Source organism: Prionailurus viverrinus, chromosome B3, assembly GCF_022837055.1.
Source record: "Prionailurus viverrinus isolate Anna chromosome B3, UM_Priviv_1.0, whole genome shotgun sequence".
Taxonomy (NCBI): Eukaryota; Metazoa; Chordata; class Mammalia; order Carnivora; family Felidae; genus Prionailurus; species Prionailurus viverrinus.
In genome coordinates this window covers 69,589,256-69,614,447 of record NC_062566.1, presented here as the reverse complement: position 1 = coordinate 69,614,447, position 25,192 = coordinate 69,589,256, and the positions used below count along the sequence as shown (strand labels likewise).

Here is a 25,192-nt window from a genome sequence, read left to right as displayed (position 1 = left end):
ATGTGCTCGTGTAAACAGAGATTCATTAGGGAGGTATGGGGGTGGGGGGTGACCTCCTGGTGTGAAAGCCCTTGTTCTCTTCCACCTAACACTCAGTGCAGGGGCACCTCCTGGTCTCTATGGTTACCAAGAGCAGCCTTGCCAGGGAGAACCTGGAGTGTAAACAGCAGGAACCGGGTCTGCGGCTGCCATGTCTGGAAGGCCTCACACAAGGGCACGGGAGGAAAGGGTGGGGCCCCTGCAGGCTCCCCAGGCCAGAAGGAGGAACCTCTTCACCTGAAAACAAATTTCCCAGGTGTGGAAATCTCCCCGCACTTATTCTTGGCACACAGCATTTTGAACAGTCGTTCCCAGTTTACTTCGAAGATGTCACTTTTAAAATATTTTTTCAATTTCTCTATTTTCATCATAGAGAAAGAGTCAACTAGATGTGAATGTGCCTTTCACATGTGCTCGTTCCCCATTTAATAAGGAAGTTCTGTGAGAAGAAGCAGTTGCAGCCTCAAGAGGTGAAATTCTGCCCTGGAAAATAAGACGGGTGAACTGCTAAGTCCAGAATGAAGACCAGACACCAGGAAGCCTGAAGCCAAATGTCCTGTATGCACATAAGTATGATCATTGTAGTTTAAATGGTTGCCTCCTTCCCTTCCCATGGCTGCCAAACAGGGATGTGGGTAATGATCACAATTGGCTGTATCTTTAGGTTATCTTTACATACAAATTGAAACCATTATTATGAAATAAAATGGAGTACTAACGTGGGATTTAGGAATGCTCATGAATTTTCCTTCATATCTGATGTGCTGGATAACTCTGGCCTTGACTCTCAGCCTCTCCAAGACCCCAGCTGCACCCATGGGGCCAGCCAGCACCGGTCTGAGAATCCCAGGGGGCCCTAACCCCACCTTGCAGATGCACAGGTGCAGGGGCTGTGAGAGCCAGCAGTGCTGAGGTAAGAGAGCAGTGCCCTGGCAGATAGTAACCTGACTGGTTTATCTCCCCCTTGGACATCTTGTCCCTGTTGCCACCCATGGCTCAGAGGTACAGATTCCAAGATCCACTGGCCACCACTGGCCTGGGATCAGCCTTCCTTCTCCTGATCCTCTGCTCACCATGCCAGTCATTTAACACACATAAACACAAGTGTGAGGCAGGGTACGTCGGTGTGTACCCAAATCTAGTGCAGCCCCGTTGACTGCTCAAATGGTTAGAGTGTCCACCTCCCTTCTCCCACCCCACCCTAGGAAAAATTCAGCTCCCCCCTCCCCATTTTGAAAGAGAGGGGTGGGCAGATGGGGAGAGAGAAAGAGAGAGAGAGAGAGAGAGAGAGATCAAGAATCTCAAGCAGGCTTCATGCTCAATGTGGGTCCTGATGTGGGGCTCAATCCCACGACCCTGGGATCATGACCTGAGCCAAAATCAAGAGTCGAATGCTTGGGGCACCTCGGTGGCTCAGTTGGTTAAGCATTTGACTCTTGATTTCAGCTTGGGTCATGATCTTGCAGTTCATTAGTTCGAGCCCCACATTGCTCTCTGCACTGACAGTGCAAAGCCTACTTAGGATTCTCTCTCTCTCTCTGCCCCTCTCCGGCTCTCACTCTCTTGCTCTCTCTTTCAAAAAAAAAAAAAAAGAGTTTGACGCTCAATTGACTGAGCCACCCAGGCTCCCCCAGACTCTTATCTCTCAGCTCCACTGCATAATACAGAAGGTTCAACCCCTTAGCATAACCTCCAAGACCACCCCTGTTTTCAACACTAACCTGCTCCCTTCACAGCACTCACAAGAAGCAAATGGGCTTAGGAGGCATGTGGGGGTACCAGAAAATGCTGGACTTAGAGGGGCATGGATCTCCCTCTCAGAATCTCACAAAACAAATATTGTCCTCTCCCCAAGGGAGGGGTGGGGAATGGATATTCATGCCCCACTTGCCCATTTTATTTGAGTCCCTTAGTCTATGGCCCTCCGGTTAAAAAGCCCTGCTCCTGATGAACTTGGTCTCACAGTGTGTAGAGAGAGAAACAGAATAGAATTCTCAAACATCCTTTCTCTTTTTAGCAAGTCAAACCTTGGAGCAGCCAGAGGCAGGAGCGATCAGGCAGGGGACAGCCATCCAGAACATTCTGGAATCACCATCTGAGGAGCAGAGGGGAGCTGTGTGTGCAGCCAGCCGTGGTCAGACAGAGGAAATGCAGGGTCTGGCTGCTGGCCATTCTTACCCTCGCTCCCACCATCAGGATCTCTGGCCCCATCCTGACCCCTGGTGGCTGCCCATGGGATGAGGTGAGCATTCTTCCCAAGCTCCTCCCTGCCCTGGTCCCACCCAGCATAGCAGGAAAAATGAATCCCCCACCCCACAGGTCCTGGCTAGGGTCCCCAGGAAGTACAAGTGTGTTTCCTAGGGGTTTTTCAGGAGGGTTTACTCCACTGTGGTCACCAGGTGCCTTCTCAATGTAAGTCCAGAGACCAATTAAACAAATGTATATAAAGAAAGCCCTTTCACCTGCCAAGTTGGCAAAAGGTGTGTTAAAAAAGAGGTGTGTGTCTGTGTGAATGCATGTGTGTGTTATAACTAAAAGTTAATGCAGGCCGGGGTGCAATAAGACCAGCACTCTCATGCACAATTCGTGAGAGTACAAATTTGTATAACCCTTCTGCAAGTGATCCGAGCAAAATAAATCCAAAATCTTACTAAGCATTCTATCCTCTGACCCAGTAATTCTGTTAGGAATCCAGCTTCAAAAATATCAATACTCAAATAACATGAAACCCAAAATTTGAAATAAATGGGAGAGGAAAAAACAAGATAAGCCAAGCGTGATCATCACTGAGGCTGGATGATGATTACATGACAGTTCTTTATTCTGTTTTGTTTTGTTTTGTTTTTGTCTGCTTTGCTATATGCTGTGAATTTGCCACGATATTTTTAGAAGAAAGCATCAGAGATGCAAAGATTTGTATAAAAGACGTTAATTTTTAATAGCAAAAACTGTGCAAATGGCAAAAAAAAAAGTGCTATGCTGGGATGGTTAAACAAATTATGCTGCATCCAAATAGTGGGATATTATGCAGCCATTAAAAATGCAAGAGTGTTTTCATGATGTGGAAAAATGCTTATGTGATGCAAAGCAAATAAGTAGGAATCAAAATTGCATATGTAGTATTTAACTGAGTATGTTAAATGCAAAGTGCATAGGGGTGCCTGGGTGGCTCAGTTGGTTGAGTGTCTGACTCTTGGTTTTGGCTCAGGTCATGATCCCCAAATTGTGACATCAAGGCATGTGGCAGGGTGGAGAATGCTTAAGATTCTCTCTCCTTCTGCTTCTGCCCCTCCCCACTCACGCTGGCTCTCTCTCTAAAAAAATAAAAATAAAAAAATAAAAACTGCATAGAAGGAAACTATATGAAAATACACTAACATGTTTGTTATACAGTGAGACTAGGGGTGATTTCTATTCTTGATATTGTCCTTTATTTTCTTAATTCTACAATAAGCATGTCTTTTATAAATAGGTCCCCAAATTGCCTTTGTGGAAGTATACCAACTTGGGGGTCTGAGATACATTCAGCTCCAAGGACTGCCATGTATTAGCCATGCAACATTGAGCAAATTCACATCTGGGTCCCAGATTTCTCACCTATAAAACTGGCATAACACCAACCTATTTTTCAAGCCACCATTTACTGGGTCTTCACTATGTCCTAGGCAGTATGCTTGGGGGGGGGGGGGGTGGTTCTGCATATACAATCACACACACCATTCATACGTGGTCATTTCAATCCTTACAATAAGCTCTGGAGTAGATTAGGGCACTGCCATCTTAAGAACTACACAAACTGTGGCTCAGGAAAATTAGGGAATGTGCTCAGTTTTACCCATCTAATAAACAGTACAGGTGGGATTCAGACATAGATCTGACCATCTTTGAAAGCCCTGTTCTCAGACCCTTCAGCCTGGTCTGCTTATGGTTACAGTTCTTTTTGCTTTCTTTTTTATATATATTTAGTTTTGACAGAGAGACAGAGCATGAGCATGGGAGGGGCAGAGAAAGAGGGAGACATAGAATCTGAAGCAGGCTCCAGGCTTTGAGCCGTCATCACAGAGCCCAACTCGGGGCTCAAATTCACGGACCACAAGATCATGACCTGAACCGAAGTCAGATGCCCAACCAACTGAGCCACCCAGGCGCCCCTACAGTTACATCTCCATTGGACTGAATGCAGGTAAAGTGCCACACACAGTGCCCGGCTCCAAGCACAGAGCTGCTCTACTGGTTGGTTCCCTTTTCTATGACCTCAGCATAATGGTACATTGTGGCAAAACAAACCAGTGCACCCTCCAAAAAAAAGCATCTCTGATTTAAAAGAAGGGATTATAGGATCTGCAGGGACAAACCAGACTGGGGCTGGAAGACTGCCTCACTCAGGGAGATATGGGGGCTGTGACAGTGTGCCAAGTTCCAGGGTAGTTCTGCCAGTGACTTCTTCAGGGCTTCATCAGCTCTACACATTGCTTTGCAGCCTGGAATTCCGTCCAGAGTCACTTCACCGAGCAGGCATCAATTCCTACCTTCCACTTACCCCTCCCACCCTTTCTCCCTAAAGAACAGGGCACAGGTCTCACCAGTCCTGTAGATTTCTTATTCTTCCCTTTTCTTGGAGAACAGGAAAATCTTAGGGGCTGAGTAGGAAGAGGCCCTGTGTGGAGAAGGAAGTCCTGAATATCTGAGGGTGAGGAATGCGAGGGTGGTTGGCCTGCTCCAGAATCCTTTCTGGATTCATCCTTTAAGATACCTCTTTCCCTAGGGAGCCAGCCTAACTTAGTTTCCATCTCTACTCTACTTCTACCCCTCGAAACTGTTATAGCACTAACTACACTAGAGTTACTTGTTAGTTTACTAGTGAGTTGGTTAGTTTTTTGCTAGTAAGCTCCATGAGGACGATACTCGATCTCTAGCACCTAGCAATGTGCCTGGTACACAGTAAACTATGTAAATGTCTGCTAAATGGCAAAATGGAGGGAGGAAGGAAGGAAGGAAGGAAGGAAGGAAGAAAGGAAGAAAGGAAGAGAGGGAGGGAGGGAGGGAGGAAGGAAGGAAGGAAGGAAGGAAGGAAGGAAAGAAGAGAGGGAGGCAGGAAGGGAGGAAGGAAGGGAGGGAGGGAGGAAGGGAGGGAGGAAGGAAAGAAGAGAGGGAGGCAGGGAGGGAGGGAGGAAAGTCCTCTCTACCAAGTAGACTTGGTAGTCTTGGCCCAAGTAGACTCACAGCTGCCCTGTTCTGTGCAAAGCACTTAGAAGATGTGATCCCTGCCCTGGAGACTTAAAATATACACATTTCTCCAACTTTGTATCCATCTTTGGGAAAATACATTGCAAGGGTAATTCCTGTTTATTCCAAACCTCATGTTCTTTATTTTACTAAAGTACTCAAAATGGAGCTCCTGAGTCTGAGGGAGGTTCCCAAGTACATGGAATCCTGGGAAGAATTATAGGGCTCAGAGGTCTGAAGTCTAGCGTTCTAATCCTAGCTCTGCCACCTCAGCTGTGTAACCTCCAGTGAATGACTTTCCCCTCTGGGCCTCAGTTCTCTTTGTAAAATGGATGGGCCTGACTTTGTATGAAAATAAAAGCAGTTGGGTATATCTGACTATTTACCCCATTGTGTGTAATTGGACAGTATCTTACCTCCTAAATGCTTAGGTGCAGGATAGATGCATCAGTAAGCTGAGGGGCAGGAAGACAGCATGTGCCTATTTCAGTCTGTAAAAAGGAAGGCCCAGGATGTGCTGCCCCTCTAGTGAGTGGTTGGAGTGGTGGTCGACCAAAGGGGGGCTTACCACAATAAGGGCCCACCCAAACATGTCTGTGTGTCTTAGCCCCTAGGTTTACAAAAGGCTCCAAAGCCCCAGAGTCTTCATGGCACTACCAAGGACGAACCCTTGTTCACCATTCACCATTCAAAAACAATACACCCCTCATACCCCCCTTCGGAGAGACAACCCAGGGAGAAATAGTCAGCAGAGGTGGAAGATGGTGAGATCTGGAAAAGCACTGGTGAAGCCAGGCTTCCTGCAGGGCCCCATCTCAGGCTTCCCCAGAAAGTGCAAGCAGGGGAGCTTTCTGGCCCCCTGCAGCAGTTACTTCTGGAGGACAGTGGGATTGGTGGACACAGGCATCCATGCCCAAAGGCTTCCTGGCTTCGGTCCAAGCGACTGGCAGGTTCATCCTTCTCCCTAGAGCCCCACGAACACCACTTCCGGCCCTCCTGTCTCTGCTTGGGCTCTAGCTGCCTGGATTTCTATGCCCATGCCAGGCCTTCCCTGTGCAGAGCTTTCTCGCTCTCCCTTACAACCCTTATTCACTCGCACTCTCCCTATCTATTTCTTTCTCCCTCCTCCTCCTCCCCTGCTTCTCTCCTCCTTGCCAACCCTCAGCAGTCCCAGAATGGGTCCCCCCTCCCTCCCCCACAGCATCTCCCCCTCCTTAGCTCTCACCCCTGCACCTTTCTTTGTATTCCTCTCGCCCTCTCCCGGCCTCGCCTGTATCTCTCCTCCCCCGCCTGCCTTCAGCCTCCCCCAGCCTCCCCATCTTCAGCTCAGTCTCCTCCCTCTCGCTGTGCTCCCCTCCCCCTCTCCCCCAACCCTCGGTCTCACCCCACTCCCCGCCGGCATCCCTGGGTTTCTTTCCACCCTAGGGGGGGTCTCTGTGCCCCTCATTCTCCTCTCTACCTGCCTCTACTTTCACCTCAGATTTAGCCGGCACCCATCCTTTCCTGCCTGGGTCCCCCACACACACTGCTAACATCGCCACTGTGTCTTCTTCCTCTCCTTCTCTCCCCACCCTCTCCTCTTCTCTCTTCTCCCTGCCCCTTTAAATCTGCCTGGCCCAGCCTCCCCCGTGATGCTGGGATGGAGCAAACATTGATTTGTGCTGGGATGGAATCGGAATTTTGATTTTTTTTTTTCCTTTCCCAACCATAAGAAGGGAAAAAAATAATAAAAAACACCTCCTTTTGATAGCCCCCTCTCCTTTCCCATCCAGTTCCCAGCTCCTCTTCCCTATCTCCATCCAAGGCAAAATTTTTCCCCTCCACTATTCTCATCCCCTACCCCACCCCTGCCACTACCTCGCCCCCCACCCCCATCGCCTGCTCCTCCAGCTGGGGAGAGAGGGGACTCTCTCTTGCGGCTCCCCCACCTTCGCTCTCTGGGTAGGAGCAGTCTCTCCGGAAGGGGAGGGGGCTTTGACTTGCCGGGACGAGGTGGGAGTGGAGGTATCCTGCCATGGATGCTGTGCCTGGGAGGCAGCCTGAGCCCCAGCCCACATGGTGAGTAACCTGCCCCCTCCCTTCCGCCTGTCTGCCCATCCCCACCCTCGTCTTTTCCCTGCGGAGCCTCCTCCATCCCCATCTTTCCCCCCACCAAACCCACTGCCCACCTTGGTCCGATCTCCCCCCCCCCCCCTACATTTTCATCCTCCACCCCTTGCCTGGGAAGCCAGAGAATCGGGGCAGAAGGGTCCTGACAGCAGCCAGAGGAGCGGACGGCCTACGACTCTGCCCAACCCCCTCTCAGGACCCCCCCCCCCCCCGCCCGCCCCAGCAACTGCCATCCACACCCGACACTTTGGGGTTCCAGGCTGGAGAAACGGGACTCCTGCTTGGGGTTGGGGCCCCAAGTCCTGGGAGGGGCTCTCAATAGGAGGGAGGGGTGGGGGAGCCCCCATGCCCCCAAAGCTTAAGAGCTGCTGGAAGATGCTGCCGAAGGGTGGGGGGTTGGGGGGCGGTGCTGATGCCCCAGAGCCTCTGGGCCAGGGAGCGGCGGGCAAAGAGGAGGGGCCTCGCTCGCCACTTCCCCCCTCTTTCTCCGCAGCCACTCAGGATGAGGGTCCGGCCCTGCCAGCCCGCGCTGGGGCCCCCCCGCCCGGCCCCGGTCTAACTGCCCCCGCCCCCAGGCCTCGCCCCGCTCGCAGGCCCCCAGCCGGCTCTCCAGCCCCAGGATGCGCTGAGCCGCCGGGGGGCTGAGGCCGCGCCAACTACATGCATGTCCCCCGGGGGCAAGTTCGACTTTGACGACGGGGGCTGCTACGTGGGGGGCTGGGAGGCGGGGCGGGCACATGGCTACGGCGTGTGCACGGGGCCCGGCGCCCAGGGCGAGTACAGCGGCTGCTGGGCGCACGGCTTCGAGTCACTGGGCGTCTTCACGGGGCCCGGCGGACACAGCTACCAGGGCCACTGGCAGCAGGGCAAGCGCGAAGGGCTGGGCGTGGAGCGCAAGAGCCGCTGGACGTACCGCGGCGAGTGGCTGGGCGGGCTGAAGGGGCGCAGCGGCGTGTGGGAGAGCGTGTCGGGCCTGCGCTACGCCGGGCTCTGGAAGGACGGCTTCCAGGACGGCTACGGCACCGAGACCTACTCCGACGGAGGTGCGGGGCCCGGCCCACTACTGTCTGTCTGCTCGTCCGCGTGCGCCTTCCCGTCGGCCTGTCCCGCGTACGCCTTCCCCACCATCTGCACCCGTGCCCCGCTGTCCTCCTGTATGCCTTCCCCATTCATATGCGCCCCGTGCTCCCATCTTGTTGCCCTCTCCTCCCATCGCACACGTCTCTCTCATTTATCTGGCCCCTGCCTGCTTCTCCCTCTACCCAGTCTGCAGTCTGCCTGCCCTCACCTCTTCCCTGTCTGCCTGTCCCTCACACGCCCCCCCCCATCTACCTCTTACACCCTCCATCTGCTTGTCCCTTCCACCCCTGCTGCCTGTCCCACACCTCCCCTCTCCACCTGCCTGTCCATAACACCTCTGCTCCGCCTGTCCCCTCACATTTCCTCAGTCAGCTTGCTCCTCATAGTCCTGTCTGCCTGTCACATGACTATCTTAAACACCCCGTCAGCCTGTCCCTCACACCCTCTGGACTATCTGTCCTTCATACACCCCAGCCTGCCCGTCCCTACCCCTTTCCCTTGTCTACCTGCACGCCCCAAATCCACAGATCTCCTACTACCTGTCGGTCTTCACCGTGTTCTCCCACACCTTCTGACCCAACCTGGCCTGTCCCAGCTCCTAGTGCTTTTCCCCGACCTCCACGCTAGCTGTCCCCACCACTCCCTCCCTACACTTGGGCCTTCGGGGGCGCTTGGGGCCTAAGGTGCAGGAAGCAGCGGGTCCTGACCCTTTCTCCCGGTCCTACCCCGCCCACAGGCACCTACCAGGGCCAGTGGCAGGCCGGGAAGCGCCACGGCTACGGGGTGCGCCAGAGTGTGCCCTACCATCAGGCGGCGCTGCTGCGCTCGCCCCGCCGCACCTCCCTGGACTCCGGCCACAGCGACCCCCCGACACCGCCCCCACCCCTGCCCCTGCCGGGCGACGAGGGAGGCAGCCCGGCCTCAGGCTCCCGGGGCGGCTTCGTGCTGGCCGGGCCGGGGGACGCTGAAGGCGCGTCCACCCGCAAGCGCACTCCCGCGGCCGGCGGGTTCTTCCGCCGCTCGCTGCTGCTCAGCGGGCTCCGGGCTGGCGGGCGCCGCAGCTCCTTGGGCAGCAAGCGGGGCTCCCTGCGCAGCGAGGTGAGCAGTGAGGTGGGCAGCACAGGACCCCCGGGCTCCGAAGCCAGCGGGCCCCCGGCCCCAGCTCCGCCCGCCCTCATCGAGGGCTCTGCCACTGAGGTGTATGCGGGCGAATGGCGCGCCGACCGGCGCAGCGGCTATGGTGTGAGCCAGCGCTCCAACGGGCTGCGCTACGAGGGCGAGTGGCTGGGCAACCGGCGGCACGGCTACGGACGAACCACCCGCCCGGACGGCTCCCGCGAGGAGGGCAAGTACAAGCGCAACCGGCTGGTGCACGGGGGGCGCGTGCGCAGCCTCCTGCCTCTGGCCCTTCGGCGGGGCAAAGTCAAGGAGAAGGTGGACAGGGCTGTCGAAGGCGCCCGTCGAGCCGTGAGCGCTGCCCGCCAGCGTCAGGAGATCGCTGCTGCCAGGTGGGCATCCGCTGCAGAGGCCAAAGCTGGGCTAAGTGGAGAAGGTACCCTGGGGACAGTTGGGTGGGGGATGGGTAGTTAGTGCCTAAAGGAGGGCCATGACCAAAGGCCTAGGGCTTGGTGGGGAAGAACAGGCCTAGGGCCAAGCAGTTGTAGCCCTGGGTACCGGGAGTGTTTATATCTGAGGCTACAGGTGGATGTGGGTGTAACTGTGGGTGGCTGGGTATTTGAGGGAAGCCGTGTTAGACTATAAGTGTGTCTTAGTGTCTTTTGTGGGGATGTGTGTCATTGTTGTGTGTGGGAGTAGCAATGAGCGCTGGCTTATACAGGCTCAGAAACCTCTTGGAAGTCAGACATGTCCCTAGTCTTCCTCTTGCAGCTGGGGGCAGCAGCCTGGGGCAGGGAGACGGAGTGTGCATTCCTAGCCACCTCCTAGCGTGCCCACCGGACTGATAGAATTCCAGCCTTGGGCCTTGAGGAGATCTAGTTTGTACAGCTGATCTATCCACATGAAAAGATAGTTCCTATGAGCTTTGCCTCCTCTGCCTTCCTTTACCCAACTGATAAAGGTTTGAGGGGAGGAGGCTTGCCTGTAAATGAAATTTTCTTTCTGTAATTCAGATTACATTTCCATGCATATAGAGGACCTTATTATCTAAAGCAGCACTGTGCAGTAGGAATATAATGTAAGCCAAATATATAATTTTAAATCTTCTAGTAGCCATGTGAAAAGATAAAAAGAAACAGGTAAATTGAATTTAAATAGTACTTTTTTTTTTTTTTAAGTAAGTCTTAGGCCCAACACGGGGCTTGAACCCAAATGACCCTGAGATCAAGAATCGCACATTCTGCGGAGTGAGCCAGCCAGGTGCCCCCTAAATAGTACATTTTTATTTAAACCAGTATAGCCAAATTTTGATGATTTCAACATATAATCAACATAAAATTACTAATGAGGGATTTTACATTACTTTTTTTACTAAGCCTTTGAAATCTAGTATATATATTTTATATGTATAGCACATAATTTCAAATCAGACTAGCTACATTTTAAATGCTGGATTCGATAGCACAGATCTAAAGAAAGCCAAAAACCCATTTGTAATGCGATTCACAGGCCCCTAATTTATATAACTCATACATGTAAATTTTCATATGTTGGATTTTCTTTAAAGGGGAGTGTACAGTTGAAGGATTTTGTTTAAATTTGAGACTGTTTCAGAGGATCAGAGGCCAAGATATGTCCAAATATGCTTCAGTGAGTTTGTATAATGGGTGATCAAGTTATGTGTAGGAACGTGTCATTTCCAAAGTAGATGCCTGAGCCAGAGATGTCTATCTGTAGATACATCTCAGTGTCTGGGTGGTTAGAGTCCAGATCCTTAAGCCAGGGAAGGGGGAGGGCAGGGCACCAGGGAGCACTTTAGCCTAGATGAGGAACAGGCATGGGCAGGAAAAACTGATCCCAGGAGCTGAGAGATCAGTCAGTGGGAGGAGGCTGGTTATTCTCCCCAGCAACAGGCCTGGCAAACCTGATTGGTTGCCAGCTACCATGGAAACAGCAGAGCCTCAGTAGCAGGTGCCTCTGCCAGGTAGCCTGATGACTGATTCTGCTGCCTAGGACTTGCTCATCGACACCCTCCAAACTCAGAAACAGGCTCGAGTTGTCAGTGTTGCAGTTTTTTGGCCGCCGATAGAATTCCATGCAACCCAAGACTGTGATCATCATCCCCTGCCCTAAACCCTGAGACCAGCTTACTTTCAGGAAGGGACTAGCCATATAGAGTCTAACAGTGCAAAGACAGAAGAACATGGTTATCTGAGGTCCCTCCAAACAGGCTCTAAAAGTCCTTAACCCAGCAGATTTGAGGGGAGGAGGCTGACCATATCTCCTGAGGTACGTCAAGAGGGGATAGACTTAAGACTACAAGGAACACCACCACACTTCTCCCTACCCCCATACCCAGTCTGCCTTCCTAAGCCAGATGAAACAAGCCTGGGGCCAGAGGGGTCTTGATCCATTTAAGCCCAAGTATATCTGATTACCTTTATCTCTGTGCCTTTGTGCCCCACCTTCAGTCAGGATTACAGAACTAATTTAATGATCACAGGGCATCTGTGATTAAAATCAGAAGTTGAAAGGGAAGGTAAATTGAGGAAGCATCTGACATCAGAGGGAGAACTGGGAAACAACCATGGGGAAAGGACTGATAATGCTTCATGGTGGCCTGTACCCACAGAGCAGGGCACAATGGGAGAGACATGTGAAAGGGAAGGAAACTAAGGTCTTCCTCAGAAGATGTAAACACCATAGTGAGAAAGCATGCATGAGAAGAAGTAGGAAAAACAGAAAGGGGAGACCCATGCTTATCCCAGTTCCAGAACTCAGAAAGGAGGTGATGGTGCAGGGAGACAGAGGCAATGACCAAGAGGCAAGAACAGTGTGATAACAGAAGAGGCTGAAGAAAAGCAACCTGTGAAATTCTCATGTCAGGAAGTCTGCAATGAAGAGGCAGGGTTAGTAGCAGTAAGGAAAGGAGGCAAAGGCTCCTAGCACAGGGAGCAGATGGCCCAGAACAAGGGGCAATGCAGGGAAAGCTGCTGGGAAGTACCAAGCAGGTGCAACTACAGAGAGATGTGCTAAGAGCATGAGGTCTCCTCTGTCCCTGGGAAGGGAGCAGGATGGGGCTGGGATAACAGAGTTGAGGGCAGCCAGGGAGGGCCTGGCCCCTGTTGCTGGAAGAAGGAAGGTGTTACTACAGGACATGATGGTGGCAGGCATGAAAGGAGCAAGAAAGTGTGATGAGAGCAGTCACAGCCCAGGTCTAGGAGAGGAAACCAGAAGCCAGCTGCCCTGCCAGGCCAGGGAAGGGAGCAGCCAGCAGTGTGTGAGCAAGAGTGAGGACTCCAGAGGTGAGCTCAAATCCAGAGGACATGATGTGGCAGGGACATGGGCCAGGGGGCTGGAGCATCGGAGCAGGTCTGCTAAGTCCCTGCCCCTGGAACCCGACAGGGCGGCAGATGCCCTTCTAAAGGCAGTGGCAGCCAGCAGCGTCGCTGAGAAGGCTGTGGAGGCAGCTCGAATGGCCAAACTGATAGCCCAGGACCTGCAACCCATGTTAGAGGCCCCAGGTGAGGCGTGGGCAGCCTGGGGAGCTGGAGGGGCTCAGGTGTGGGGAAAGGGAAGGAAGTCCCTACAGAGGACTGGGGATGAAAAAGCCAAAGTATGAGGGTCCAAGGGGTTGAAGAGGGGAGCCAGACCCAGTTGTTTGGAGAGTGCAACCGGGAACTTATGAAATTTAGTAATAAGGACTAGGGGCTTGGGGTCTAGGCTATGAGAGGCTGTAAGCCTGGGGATGCAAAGTCCTGGGAGGTGCCCAGAGAGAGGGATAAAGCTATAGCTCTTGCTTCCCAAGTCCAGTTAGGCCCCTCTGATTCTCAGCTATCCCTGCTGCAGGCCGCAGACCCCGGCAAGACTCAGAAGGTTCCGACACAGAACCCTTGGATGAGGACAGCCCTGGGGTATACGAGAATGGACTGACCCCCTCAGAGGGCTCCCCTGAACTGCCCAGCAGTCCTGCCTCCTCCCGCCAACCCTGGCGACCCCCTGCCCGCCGGAGCCCACTGCCTCCTGGAGGGGACCGGGGTCCCTTCTCCAGCCCCAAAGCTTGGCCTGAGGAGTGGGGGGGGCCAGGTGAGCAGGCAGAGGAACTAGCTGGCTATGAGGCCGAGGATGAGGCTGGGATGCAGGGGCCAGGGCCCAGAGACGGTTCCCCACTCCTCGGAGGCTGCAGTGACAGCTCTGGAAGTCTTCGAGAGGAGGAAGGGGAAGACGAAGAGCCCTTGCCCCAGCTGAGAACCCCAGGGCGCTTGGAGCCTGAGCCCATGGCCACGCCAGTCCTGAGGGGCCCATTCTCAAGGGGTCCTGAAGCCGGGTGCCTGATGGAAGAGTTTGAGGAGCCTGCTGCAACGGAGAGGCCCGTCCAGCCGGTGAGATGCCCTCCATCCCCGCTTTGTGGCCCCTTTTCTCCTTAAAGCCTTGCCTCTCATCCTTTCCAGACATCTCTCTGATCCCTTTAGGGGCTCCGATTTGGACTCAGATTCCTTTCTGCCTGCCCAGTCTTGGACCATATCCCACCTTAAAAAAAAAAAAAAAAAAAAAAAAAAAAAAAAAAGGGAACTTGTGAACTGCAAGCAACCTTAGAAACCTTCATCTCCAGCTCCCTCGTTTGACAGATGGGGAAACTGAGGCCCAGAGCACTTAAAGTAATTTGCCGAAGGTTACCAATAAGTAATGGTAGAGCCAAAACATCTTTCCCTGTTCTCCTTCCATATCATTTCCAGCTCCTCGTTTCCTACTCCACCCCCACCCCCACCTCCACAGTTTCTCTCTTTGGTGCCCAGAAATAAAAAAGGAAAAGCTTGTTCCCTCCCTACCCTGAGTCTCCCTCCCTCTCCTGGGAAGAAGGGAAATGGGAAAGGAGGCAGAAAACTGGGAGGGGTGGAGTTTCCCCAGAACCCTCTACTCTGATTGGATGCCAGGCCTCTCCTGTTTCCTAGCAACTACATCCTCACCCCTTCATCCCTCTCTGCTTTACTGCAGTACTGGCTGCTGCTGCCAGCGTCTGCTACTAAGGCCAGGCACCTTCTGCCTGGGCCACGTGACATGCTGCTAGTGGGAGGGGAGTGGAGGGAGGAGGGAGGAAGGGCTGTTCCCGACTTGAGGGAGCCTGAGAGAAGGTGGGGCCCTGCCTGGGAGAAGAGAGGTGTTTCTGCAATCTAAAACAAAGGTTGGACACGCCCCTGCTCTGACCTCTGAGGAGAGGTGCCTGGGACCCTTCAGCTTTGCCACTTGCCAGGGCAGGAAGTTGGGACCTGTTGCTGGACACGGTCCTTAGGGACTGAGACTGCATTTCCTTCCCCTTATCTCTCTAGGGAGCTGCCAACCCCCTGGTGGTGGGAGCCGTGGCCCTCCTGGACCTCAGCCTGGCGTTCCTGTTCTCCCAGCTCCTCACCTGAGGCTCCTGCCCAGCCTAGTTCTGGCTTCGGTTGCTGCCTCTTCACTTCTTTGACCTGCCTTTTTCTCTTTTCCTCCTCCTGGTTGTTTTTTTCTCCTCTCTTTCTTTCTCTTCTCCCTTCCCATTCTTTTCTGTTCCCCCTTTGTTTTTGTCTTTTGCTTTTTCTTTCCAGCTGTCCTTTCAGATTCTCTCATTTATTCTGGATCTGTCTCTGTCTTCCTCACTCTCCTCCCCACCCTGCCCAACCTCTCTCTCTAGATTGTTTACATATGAAGGGCTTTTCTCGCTCAGAGTTGCTCTCTTCTCTGAGACACACAAATCTAAGTCAGACCATTGCCCCATGTCCTCCCCGCCTTTTCTTTAGACCTGAACTTCGGTGAGGGTGGGGGTTTGGTATCCTGAGGGGTCTCCTGGAAGCTGAGTGGGAAGGAAGAAGAAAATGGAGAAGGGATGACTGTATACTGGGCAAGGCACTGGCTGAGCTGCTGTGGCTCCCTGACCCAAGGGGCCTGGTGTCCCTCTGAGGCCTAGTGGAAGAGCTGGAGGACATATGGCCTCCATCTCTGACCTTGGAGGATCCGATCTCACCTCCAAGCACTGAACTAGGTTCTTGCCTAACTCCATCCTTCCCTGAAGGAGATAGGGGAGATGAAAAGTAGAATGACTCCCTAGGATCTCCCTCTTCCTTTCCTCAACAGCCAGCCTCTCGTCCAACCCCCCTAGGGTGGCATGCCTTGTCAAGAGCAATGTGTAAAGGAAAGAAAATGTCTAACACAGTCACGTCTACCCACTGACCTCTCCCACCCTCTTCTCCCCCCCCCCCCCCTAAAATTTATTTGGTTGGTCTGGACTCACTTGTGGCCTTTGATTAGACTTCTAAGGGGCCTGAAGAAGACATTTCTATTGCCGAGGGTTAGAGGCACTTGAGCTAGGACCCCACTCCCCAACTCTGGCAGTTATGGTGTGCGGGTTGCAGGGAGGCATTTTGGGGAACACAACCAGCCTAGATAAGAGGAACTCACAGAGCAGCAGAAGCTGTGACAAGTTTAGTAGTCTAAATGGGTTATATCCCTTCCCCCCATCACATCAGGATCTTGTGAAATGGGAAAACAACAGAAAGAGGGATCAAAGGAAGCCAATCTCTCACACACTTTCCAGGCAGGGCAGAGGTGGCAGTCAAACCAGGGTGAGAGGTGGGTGGAGAGCCCTGTTTGAGATTGTGGCTGATCCCTGTTAATAGCTTTCCCCTGGGGGCAGGAAGCCCTAGGAAGAGGGGGACCCCTCTGTAGGGTCCCCAGGGGATCTTTCCTCCCTCCCCTGCATGAGGCAGACGCAAGCTGCCTGCCAACCCCCTCCCTCAAGGAATGGCCTTGCCTGGGAATGCCCACCATACATACCCTCTTCTTTTTTTCTAGTCAAACTCTGTTTACTCCTTGGCCTGCCTCCCTCCCTCCCCTCTAAACCTTTACTTCTGATTTCTATTTCATGGAATTTGGGATTGAAGTTAAACTACAACAGTGCCGCCAACACCAAGTCTTGCAGGAAAAAAATACAAAGAAATTTAACAAAAAATATATTAATAAAAAAGTTCAAAAAAGGGGGGGGACTGTCATCTCCTTTGGGGTGCGATGGCTTCAAATCCAAGCTCTCTGAGGCTCTCTGGGTGATGAGAATGTACAAAGAGCCCTCTTGGGGAACCCCAGGCCTACCAGGCAGTCTTGCTGCCAGAAGAGCTCCTTCCCCCCCCCCCTCCAAAGCCTGAGGCCTGAGGTCAGAGTACTCTATACTCTAGACGGCTCAGTGGGTCTGCCCGGGAGGGGCGGGGTCCCGTGAAGAGGGCGGGAAGAAGGAAGGACCAGTCGAAGGACCAACCCCTGTCGGGCCCTGTACCCGGAAGCGCTGGGGGGAAAGCAGCGGAGTTGAGACCAGGCAGGTGAGGCTGTCTTTAGGGCTGGCGCCCTGGTGTGAAGCTGAGGCCGCCTGAGGTGTGACCCTGGGGAAGAATACCACGAAAGAGGTAGCTCGAGGCCCTGAAAGGAAATGAATGGCCGAGCTAGGGATGGGAAACCAGGTGGGGCTGGAGGCTGGGGTGGGGGGGTGGGGGTGGGAAATAGGCTCTGGCGCATGCTCAGTACGAACGGGAGCAGAGGTGGGGCGGGCACGCATGCGTGGTGTGGAATCTCCTCCCGCAGTGTGGAAGGGGTGGGATGTGGAGACTCACGTGGGCAAAGGTAAATATGGGCTCGGTTTTAGGGTAGCTTCGGGGCCCAGTCCCTCAGGATGGCACAGGGCAAGCCTGGACTAGAAGGCCAGGTATTCGGCCCGAGGGGTTTAAAGCCCTCTCCATTTCCGGGCTCTGCCCCTTCAGGATGGTGGTACCTTCACTGAAGCTTCAAGATCTAATCGAGGAGATACGTGGGGCCAAGACCCAGGCACAGGAGCGGGAGGTGATCCAAAAGGAGTGCGCCCACATCCGCGCCTCCTTCCGCGATGGGGACCCTCTGCACAGGCACCGCCAGCTGGCCAAACTGCTCTACGTCCACATGTTGGGCTACCCCGCCCACTTTGGACAGGTATTGGGCAGGCCCTCCTCCCTTCTGAGTTTGATGAGGAAGACTAATAGAGCAGGGTCTTGGACACCCTCACCTAGTTGTGCCCTGGTTGTTGTGGGGTTTTTTGTTTTTTGTTTTTTTAATTCTACAAAGATTCTGAGCCCTCCCTCACAGCATGCACTGCTGACCCCCGTCCTTATTACAACCCCTATGGGTCATAAGCTGGACTGAACACTTCATTCTCTGGTCAGCCCCATTCAAGTCACCTCCTTTCTTCTCCCATCCTCCTTGACCCCTGGTTCCTCGAAACTACCCACGAACTCTGAATTTCCTAAGCCTTTCCTCTTGTTGAAGGGAGGGTGATGGGAAATGGTGCTACCATAAGTTAATCTGGTGGTAAAGAAGATAGAAAAGGGATGTTAGTGCCTCCCAGTTTCACCCCTGCCCCTTCCTGTTCTGCCTCCTTCCCTGTAGATGGAGTGCCTGAAACTGATTGCCTCCCCCAGATTCACAGACAAGAGGGTGGGCTACCTGGGGGCCATGCTTCTACTGGATGAGAGGCAGGATGCCCACCTGCTCATTACCAACAGCATCAAGAAGTGAGAGGGTTCTGGGAACCACTTGGAATCAGGGAGATGGGAAGAGTGGGGAACTGGGAAATCCCAGGGGGCTGCCTAATGTAGGTACTGGGCAGGGTAGATTTCTCAGAGCTTGACTGACCACCCTCCCCAACTCTGCAGTGACCTGAGCCAGGGGATTCAGGCAGTACAAGGCCTGGCCCTGTGCACTCTGAGCACTATGGGCTCTGCTGAAATGTGCCGGGACCTGGCCACTGAGGTGGAGAAACTGCTCCTGCAGCCTAGCTCCTATGTGCGCAAGAAGGTGAGATGGCAGGACTGCAGGCCCTTGCCCCACCAGAAACTGTCCTGTTGGCCATGTGTCAAAGGTGGGAGGTCCATCCTGGCAGACCGCTGCCCTCTTCTGAGGCCCCTGATCTCTGCAGGCTGTTCTGACTGCAGTGCACATGATCCGGAAGGTCCCTGAGCTCTCCAACATCTTCCTCCCACCCTGTGCCCAACTGCTTCATGAACGCCACCATGGTAAGGCCACAGGGCTCCCTGTCCCCTGCCTTACCTCTGGCTATGGACAGAAGTGAAAAATGGGACAGGAACACCAGCCCATAGGAGAAGGGGTAGCATGTGCACACAAACACACACGCGCAGTAGGCTCGCCTGTGCCCCTGGCCCACCATTCACTCCCTACCCCCACACCAGGCATCCTGCTGGGCACCATCACGCTGATCACGGAGCTCTGTGAACGAAGCCCTGCAGCCCTCAAGCATTTTCGAAAGGTGGGCTGGTGAAAGGGGCAGGCCCTCGTCCAGGAAAAGAGGGGCAATGGGGTTGGAATGGGGCTGAAGGTTGAAAGGCTGAGGAAGAATGCCCAGTAAGGCTGTGCCCTCCCTCCAGGTGGTGCCCCAGCTGGTGAAGATCCTCCGGACTCTGGTGACAACGGGATATTCCACAGAACACAGTATATCTGGAGTCAGCGACCCCTTCCTGCAGGTGGGCTGATCCTTTCCTGCTGTATCCCTGGAACAGAGAGCTTAGCAGTAAGCCCATGGCTATCGGTCACCTCCCAGAGAACCCTTTGGGTCAGTCAGTGTCTTAGGAAGATGGCAGACACAGGATTGCACAGGTCATCCCGAGACCAGTGCTGGAATGGGGATACCTAAAGGTCAGAAAGTCCAGTTTGGTAACAATGACAACAAAAAAGCCTGTCTCCAAATCCCTGAGCCTCACACACGTCTGATCTCCCAGGACCCAAGGGACGAAGGGGCAGGGAAGCTCTAGGAAACCAGCCAGACCCCTCATGATACTTTCTTCAGTGTTGGATTTTTCTCAGCCCGACTTCTCACCCTCTGAACCCCTCCACCTTTCAACCTTTAACCCAACTTCAGGTCCGGATACTTCGTCTCCTTCGGATTCTGGGCCGGAACCATGAAGAGAGCAGTGAGACCATGAATGACTTGCTGGCTCAGGTTGGGGCTGGAGTGGGGCACCGGTTAGGTGTGTTGCTCTGAGATCCCACCAGCCCCAGGCATCCCTCACGTGACCACCCATTCTGTGGTGGCCGTATAGTCACATCTCCATTTCCCTCTAGACTGGGATCTCCATGAGGACAGGGACACAGTCTGTCTCAGTGTGGTAGTCCCTGACACATCGTGGGGGCTCAGGGAACTTCGTTAGATGATGGAGGGATGACACGGTGGATACCCTCCAGAGACCTGAGGAGAGGACAGAGCCCCTTCTAGTTGCACCTTCTCTCCCACCCACTCAGGTGGCCACTAACACAGATACCAGCCGAAATGCGGGCAGTGCAGTCCTGTTTGAGACAGTGCTGACCATCATGGACATCCGCTCTGCACCTGGCCTTCGGGTATCCTCCCATATGCCTCTCCCACTGGGGCCCCACTCACCAGCCCCAGCCAGGCAGATGGGTCCTATTCACCGGTTTCTCCTCCCCACCCATCATCCTGTGCCACGAAGTTCCCCACTCCTTAACAAGGACAGTTGCTCCTTCCCTGACTGTCCTCAACCTTTGCCTCCCATAGGTTCTAGCCGTCAACATTCTTGGCCGCTTCCTGCTCAACAATGACAAGAACATTAGGTGATAGTCCCAGGTGTCTGGCTGGGCTGTGCCACTGAGCACCTGGCCCTCGCCCCTGCTTCTTCCAGGATCTCCTGATTCACCTACCTCTTATTCCAATACTCAGGGCAAGATGGGGCAGGGAGGGGGCTGATGGCCATGGTGTGATAGGGCCTCTCCCACTCTGGCCAGGTATGTAGCCCTGACGTCATTGCTGCGTATGGTGCAGTCTGATCACAGCGCTGTACAGCGGCACCGGCCCACTGTGGTCGAATGTCTGCGGGAACCTGATGCCTCCCTCAGCCGGTGAGTGGGACAGACGAAAGAGAAGACGGGGCAGAGGGCCCAGCACCTGGTAGCTAAGACCTGGATGGGATCAGACAGCTGAAGTAGGGGGATTAAGGAGACAGGTGCCGCTCCAGTGCCTGGAGAAGGGAGGGCCTGAGATATGTTTTGGGGTGACCTGGCTACTCCGTATAGACAGACCTCTTTCTCTTGATAGGCGGGCCCTGGAACTGAGCCTGGCTCTGGTGAATAGCTCCAACGTGCGAGCTATGACACAAGAGCTGCAGAGCTTTCTGGAATCCTGCCCCCCAGATCTACGGGCCGACTGTGCCTCAGGCATCCTGCTGGCAGCAGAGAGGTGAGGTGACAGGTGCCCAGTAGGCAAAGACCAGGAGGCAAAGATGGTAGAATCTGGGGAGGGTCAGCACCAGGGCTGAAGAGCCATGTGTCCCCTAGGTTTGCCCCAACCAAGCGGTGGCACATAGATACCATCCTGCGCGTGCTGACAACGGTGAGGCAGGGACTGGACTAAGAGAGCTGGGAGGGAGTGGGCAGGGCTCACCACTCTGACTTGGCCCCATTCACCTCTTCCAGGCAGGCATCTATGTACGGGATGATGCAGTGGCCAACCTGACCCAGCTGATTGGGGGGGCCCAGGAGCTACATGCCTATTCTGTGCGCCGCCTGTACAGCGCCCTGGCAGAGGACATCTCCCAAGTACTGTTCCCACCACCCAGACCCAGGGCCGCCCAACCCTCTTAGCCCTTCCTGGGCCACCTACTCCCTCCACCGGAGTCCTAACTATTTCTCCCTGGAAGTCACAGCTACCTACTTCGCAGAGACACTCAAGGACACAGCCCTGTTTTTAGTTAGAGCACCTAGACTTTTGAACTGGCTCTGGTATCTACTGGCTGTGTAACTACAGATGACTTATTTAAGTCTCCTTATGCTCAGTGTACTCAGCTGTCTACCTCCCAGAGCAGTCTTGAGTGTCAAATGAGATAGAGTTCTTTCTTCATGTATAAGGCTTTATTATTTTGAATTCCAAGTGGATTAACAGAAGCCAGCCACTATCTGTAGTCATTTCTCCATATTATCCAAATAGAATGGGCAGAAACCATGGTACCCCTTCGAGGGAAGGACCCTCTTGCTTCCCTCTCGCTGAGCCCCTTTTGATGAAGCCATGTAGTTCTCATGCGTGGCCACCAGAGGGCAGAAGTTGTCCAAGAGCCAGGACAGAGCCAGCAGGGAAACAAACTTACATAACTGTTCCAGGGCAAGACTTTTCCCTTTCCCCACCCCTCCAAACCCCATTACCTCTGTGCTGCATAAAGGGAGGTCACAGGTGTTGGAAGCTGAGGAGGGGACCCAGAACCTGGCCTACCATGTTTCTTATCCCATGCAGCAACCACTGGTGCAAGTGGCAGCCTGGTGCATTGGAGAATACGGGGACCTCCTGCTGGAAGGGAGCTGTGAGGAAACAGAGCCCCTTCAGGTAAGACCTCCATTGGGAGTACACCAAGGAGGGACTCAGCAGGAGAGGGAAGATGCCCCAAGGCTACTACCTTTGTCCCTGCTGAAGGTGGAGGAAGAGGAGGTGTTGGCACTGCTGGAAAAGGTGCTGCAATCCCACATGTCCCAGCCAGCCACCCGAGGATATGCCCTGACAGCCCTCATGAAGCTCAGCACCCGGCTCCGTGGAGACAGCAAGTAAGAAAGGGTCCCAGCCCCTCCAGAGACCTTCTTCTTGGTGTCTCCAGGGACAGATGTCCCTTCACTGTGCCCACCGGCTTCTGAGTTTCTGTCGATACACACATCCCAGTCCCCCCAATCCTTAGGTTCTTCTTTTTGAGCCAAGTATTGTGGGCATCCCCCTGCTCCGTGGGGCCTTTCCCTTCCCTGCCATATCCTGGAGTTGAAGGGCGGGGCAGGTTGCATCCCCACTCACACACCACCCTGTGGCCCAGCCGCATCCGCCAGGTGGTGTCCATCTACGGGAGCTGCCTGGACGTGGAGCTGCAGCAGCGGGCTGTGGAGTACAACACGCTCTTCCAGAAGTATGACCACATGAGGTGCGATTGGCGTAGGACCCACACCCCTGCCCCCTCCTCACCTGTCCTCTCCCCAGTGCCCCTCTCTGGGCACAAGGGTCTCATCCTCACCTGCGTCCTTACTTCTTCACAGTCAGAGCCTCCTGCCTGTAGTTCACTGAAGCTAAGTTGGCTTCCAGCCCTCCTTGCTCATCTGAAAACTGGCAACTGTGTGCCCTCTTAGGAAATCAGAAAGGCACTCTGACCCACCATGTGCCCAGGGTTCTGCATGGTCTCACCCTTCCCTCCCCCATGCTTGTTATGAAAAGCCCAGGGTCCACTCAGAGGGACACACCTGTATTCCATTCTCTCAGGGCCGCCATCCTGGAAAAGATGCCTCTTGTGGAGAGAGGCGGGTCTCAGGTTGATGGGGAAGCAAAGGAAAGCAAAGAAGCCCAGCTTTCGGAAACAGCCCTTGTGTCCACAGAGCCCCAGGTGAGGAGGCCAGAAGCCGCAGGGGGATGAGGACTTGGTCGGGCTTCCACACCCAGCCCTGCTCCTTCTGCCCTTTCCCCTAGGCCTCCAAGCTCTTGGATCTGTTAGATCTCCTGGATGGCACTTCTGGGGATGCCCAGCCCCCACCCCCTCTGGATCCCTCCCCAGGAGGCGCTTTAGTACACCTCCTCGACCTTCCCGGTGCACCTCCACCCCCACGTAAGCCCTCAGCAAAGGGGAGATGGGAGGGGCACCTGGGTGGCTCAGTCAGTTAAGCGTCCGACTCTTTTTTAAAAGTGTTTATGTATTTATTTTGAGAGAGAGAGAGAGACAGAATCCCCAAGCAGTCTCTGCACTGTCAGCACAGAGCCCGATGCGGGGCTCACGTAGGGCTCCATCCCATGAACCGTAAGATCATGACCCGAGTGGAAATCAAGAGTTGGTTGCTTAACTGATTGAGCCACGCGGTGCCCCAAGTGTCCAACTCCTGATTTCGGCTCAGGTCATGATCTCGAGGTTCACAGGATGGAGTCCCATGTCAAGCTCTGACAGTGGAGCCTGCTTGGGATTCTCTCTCTCTCTACCCCTCCTGCACATGCATGCACACACGCTCTCTCTCAAAATAAATACATAAACTTTAAAAAAAGAAAGCAGGGGGAGATGGGACACGACTTAAGAAAAGGAGGGGTGGAAATGTGCTGGTTCTCCTTCTTTGCCAAAATCACATCCCCTCTTGATAGGTAAGTGTTCATTAGCTTGTGCCTGTTCCCTCTCAGATACCCCTCAATGCCTTCCCTTTGTTCCAGACTTCTTACCCTCACCTGTGGGGCCCGGCTTCCTCCCAGCACATCTCATCTTCTTTCCCCGCTACCCCCTCCACTGGCCCGTCAGCATCTCAGACCCTCTCATCTGAAGCCCTTGGCAGTTTGTGTTCCTTTTACATGAATGTTCTTGCCCAGCACACCAAACGACTGGCTCATTCTCATTTCTCAGGCCTCAGCTACAATGTCAGATGCCTTCCCCCACCACTCCTATTTAAGTTAGTTCTCCCCAGTTATTCTGACATCGTTTATTTTCTTCACAGCACAAATTGGTCTGTGATTATCTTGGTTGTTTTCTTGTTTATTGTTTTTTTCTGCCCACTGGACTATGAGTTTCATCTTCTTGTCCACTTTGTTACTAGCATCTCAAGCACTGCCCTGCACCCAGTGGGTGTTCACTTCATTTCTGTTGAATGAATGAATGAGCTTGTTATCTTTGCCCATACACTGAGCTGCTTCTCTCTCCATATTCCAGCTTCCATCCCAAATCTCAGAGTGTTTGAGCGGGAAGGACTACAGCTGAATCTGTCTTTTGTTCGACCCTCTGGAACTCCTGCTTTGCTCTTAATCATGGTCACTGCTACCAACACCTCAGGAGCTGATGTCACCCACTTCATCTGCCAGGCTGCTGTGCCCAAGGTTTGTGGAAGACCAGGATTTGAGGTGGCCTGGGCACTTGAGGAGAAAAGGCTAAGTAGAGGGGGTGGGTGGGAGGAAGAACGAGAAGGAAATGACAATGCAGGGACAAGCACTTGGGAAGTTATGGGAAGAGGGTTTGAGACTCTCGGGTGTGGAGGGGTTGCCTGAGCCCAGCTAGCTGCCTTACTGTGCTCTGCCCAATCTCCTGTGTTCAGAGTTTCCAGCTGCAGCTACAGGCCCCCAGTGGGGACACACTTCCAGCTCAGGGTGGCCTTCCAGTGACCCAGCTCCTCAGAATCCTCAATCCTAACAAGGTGAGCTCAAGAGCACCCACCCACAACCCCTTCCTGTTGATAAGGCCCAGGGACAGGACAAATCACAGGTGCTAACCTTGGTCTCCACTCTCATACTCCTAGGCCCCCTTGAGGCTAAAGCTGCGCCTCACCTACAACCACTTTGGCCAGTCGGTGCAGGAGATCTTTGAGGTGAACAACTTGCCTGTGGAGACATGGCAGTAACTCAGCCTCCACTCACGGTCTGAAATCCTCCTGTGTCCTGAACCCCCCCAGGGTCCCAGCCACTTGGAGCCTGGTGATTGGCTACCAGCAGGTGGTGCTCTGGGCCTGTGCTTGCCTCTGCAAAAACTGTGGGGGCCTGCCTTCCCAATAATGAAAGCCCAATAAAGCCTGAGGGGCAAAAGCCATATTTGGGTATATTTGAGATAGAAAGTGTTTATGAATC

The 25,192-nt window shown here is 53.8% G+C and overlaps 2 protein-coding genes and 1 long non-coding RNA gene across 12 annotated transcripts in view; all 3 read left to right on the top strand.

Annotated features, from left to right (window-relative positions):
- LOC125167665 (uncharacterized) overlaps nt 1-4,063 on the top strand; it is a 247,781-nt gene extending 243,718 nt beyond the window's left edge. The window contains exons 7-9 of one of the 6 annotated variants that reach the window (XR_007152876.1): nt 413-609; nt 2,057-2,281; nt 4,006-4,063. This is a non-coding gene — a long non-coding RNA (uncharacterized LOC125167665). Of the gene's footprint in view, nt 1-412; nt 1,291-2,056; nt 2,941-4,005 lie in introns of those variants that run through there. The other 5 variants (XR_007152875.1, XR_007152874.1, XR_007152873.1 and 2 more) reach the window with 5 other exon arrangements.
- A 1,158-nt stretch (nt 4,064-5,221) lies between these two features.
- On the top strand, nt 5,222-16,670 carry JPH4 (junctophilin 4). 3 transcript variants are annotated; one of them, XM_047862081.1, is made up of 5 exons: nt 5,222-8,417; nt 9,191-9,962; nt 12,976-13,094; nt 13,420-13,952; nt 14,898-16,670. In XM_047862081.1, exons 1-5 carry the CDS (start codon nt 8,039-8,041, stop codon nt 14,979-14,981), a joined length of 1,887 nt encoding a protein of 628 aa, XP_047718037.1. In that variant the 5' UTR covers nt 5,222-8,038; the 3' UTR covers nt 14,982-16,670. The 3 variants fall into 3 exon arrangements, 2 of the variants coding, with proteins under 2 accessions (XP_047718037.1, XP_047718038.1); XR_007152869.1 differs by lacking the exon at nt 14,898-16,670 and having other exon boundaries at nt 9,191-10,006; nt 13,420-13,555; XM_047862082.1 differs by lacking the exons at nt 12,976-13,094; nt 13,420-13,952; nt 14,898-16,670 and adding an exon at nt 12,725-12,937 and having other exon boundaries at nt 9,191-10,006.
- Nucleotides 16,671-16,845: 175 nt separating this feature from the next.
- On the top strand, nt 16,846-25,164 carry AP1G2 (adaptor related protein complex 1 subunit gamma 2). Of its 3 annotated transcripts, XM_047862074.1 has the most exons (22): nt 16,848-16,997; nt 17,349-17,553; nt 18,007-18,131; nt 18,273-18,414; nt 18,536-18,632; nt 18,807-18,883; nt 19,002-19,097; nt 19,493-19,573; nt 19,873-19,971; nt 20,147-20,202; nt 20,374-20,487; nt 20,684-20,824; nt 20,923-20,977; nt 21,061-21,183; nt 21,872-21,961; nt 22,049-22,176; nt 22,434-22,538; nt 22,871-22,991; nt 23,075-23,210; nt 24,288-24,451; nt 24,667-24,765; nt 24,868-25,164. In XM_047862074.1, exons 2-22 carry the CDS (start codon nt 17,350-17,352, stop codon nt 24,967-24,969), a joined length of 2,355 nt encoding a protein of 784 aa, XP_047718030.1. In that variant the 5' UTR covers nt 16,848-16,997; nt 17,349; the 3' UTR covers nt 24,970-25,164. The 3 variants fall into 3 exon arrangements, with proteins under 3 accessions (XP_047718031.1, XP_047718030.1, XP_047718032.1); XM_047862075.1 differs by lacking the exons at nt 23,075-23,210; nt 24,667-24,765; nt 24,868-25,164 and having other exon boundaries at nt 16,846-16,997; nt 24,288-24,423; XM_047862076.1 differs by lacking the exons at nt 17,349-17,553; nt 18,007-18,131; nt 18,273-18,414; nt 18,536-18,632; nt 18,807-18,883 and having other exon boundaries at nt 16,895-16,913.
- The last annotated feature ends 28 nt before the right edge of the window (nt 25,165-25,192 follow it).

What these genes read in the sequence shown, in the direction of transcription:
- AP1G2 (XM_047862074.1), top strand. Translation starts at nt 17,350, where the DNA reads ATGGTGGTACCTTCACTGAAGCTTCAAGATCTAATCGAGGAGATACGT. An exon ending in ATTACCAACAGCATCAAGAA is followed by an intron (nt 18,132 to 18,272) that starts GTGAGAGGGTTC and finishes CCAACTCTGCAG; the next exon opens with TGACCTGAGCCAGGGGATTC. An exon ending in TGGCAGAGGACATCTCCCAA is followed by an intron (nt 21,184 to 21,871) that starts GTACTGTTCCCA and finishes TATCCCATGCAG; the next exon opens with CAACCACTGGTGCAAGTGGC.
- JPH4 (XM_047862081.1), top strand. Translation starts at nt 8,039, where the DNA reads ATGTCCCCCGGGGGCAAGTTCGACTTTGACGACGGGGGCTGCTACGTG. An exon ending in CAGGAGATCGCTGCTGCCAG is followed by an intron (nt 9,963 to 12,975) that starts GTGGGCATCCGC and finishes GGAACCCGACAG; the next exon opens with GGCGGCAGATGCCCTTCTAA. An exon ending in ACCCATGTTAGAGGCCCCAG is followed by an intron (nt 13,095 to 13,419) that starts GTGAGGCGTGGG and finishes TCCCTGCTGCAG; the next exon opens with GCCGCAGACCCCGGCAAGAC.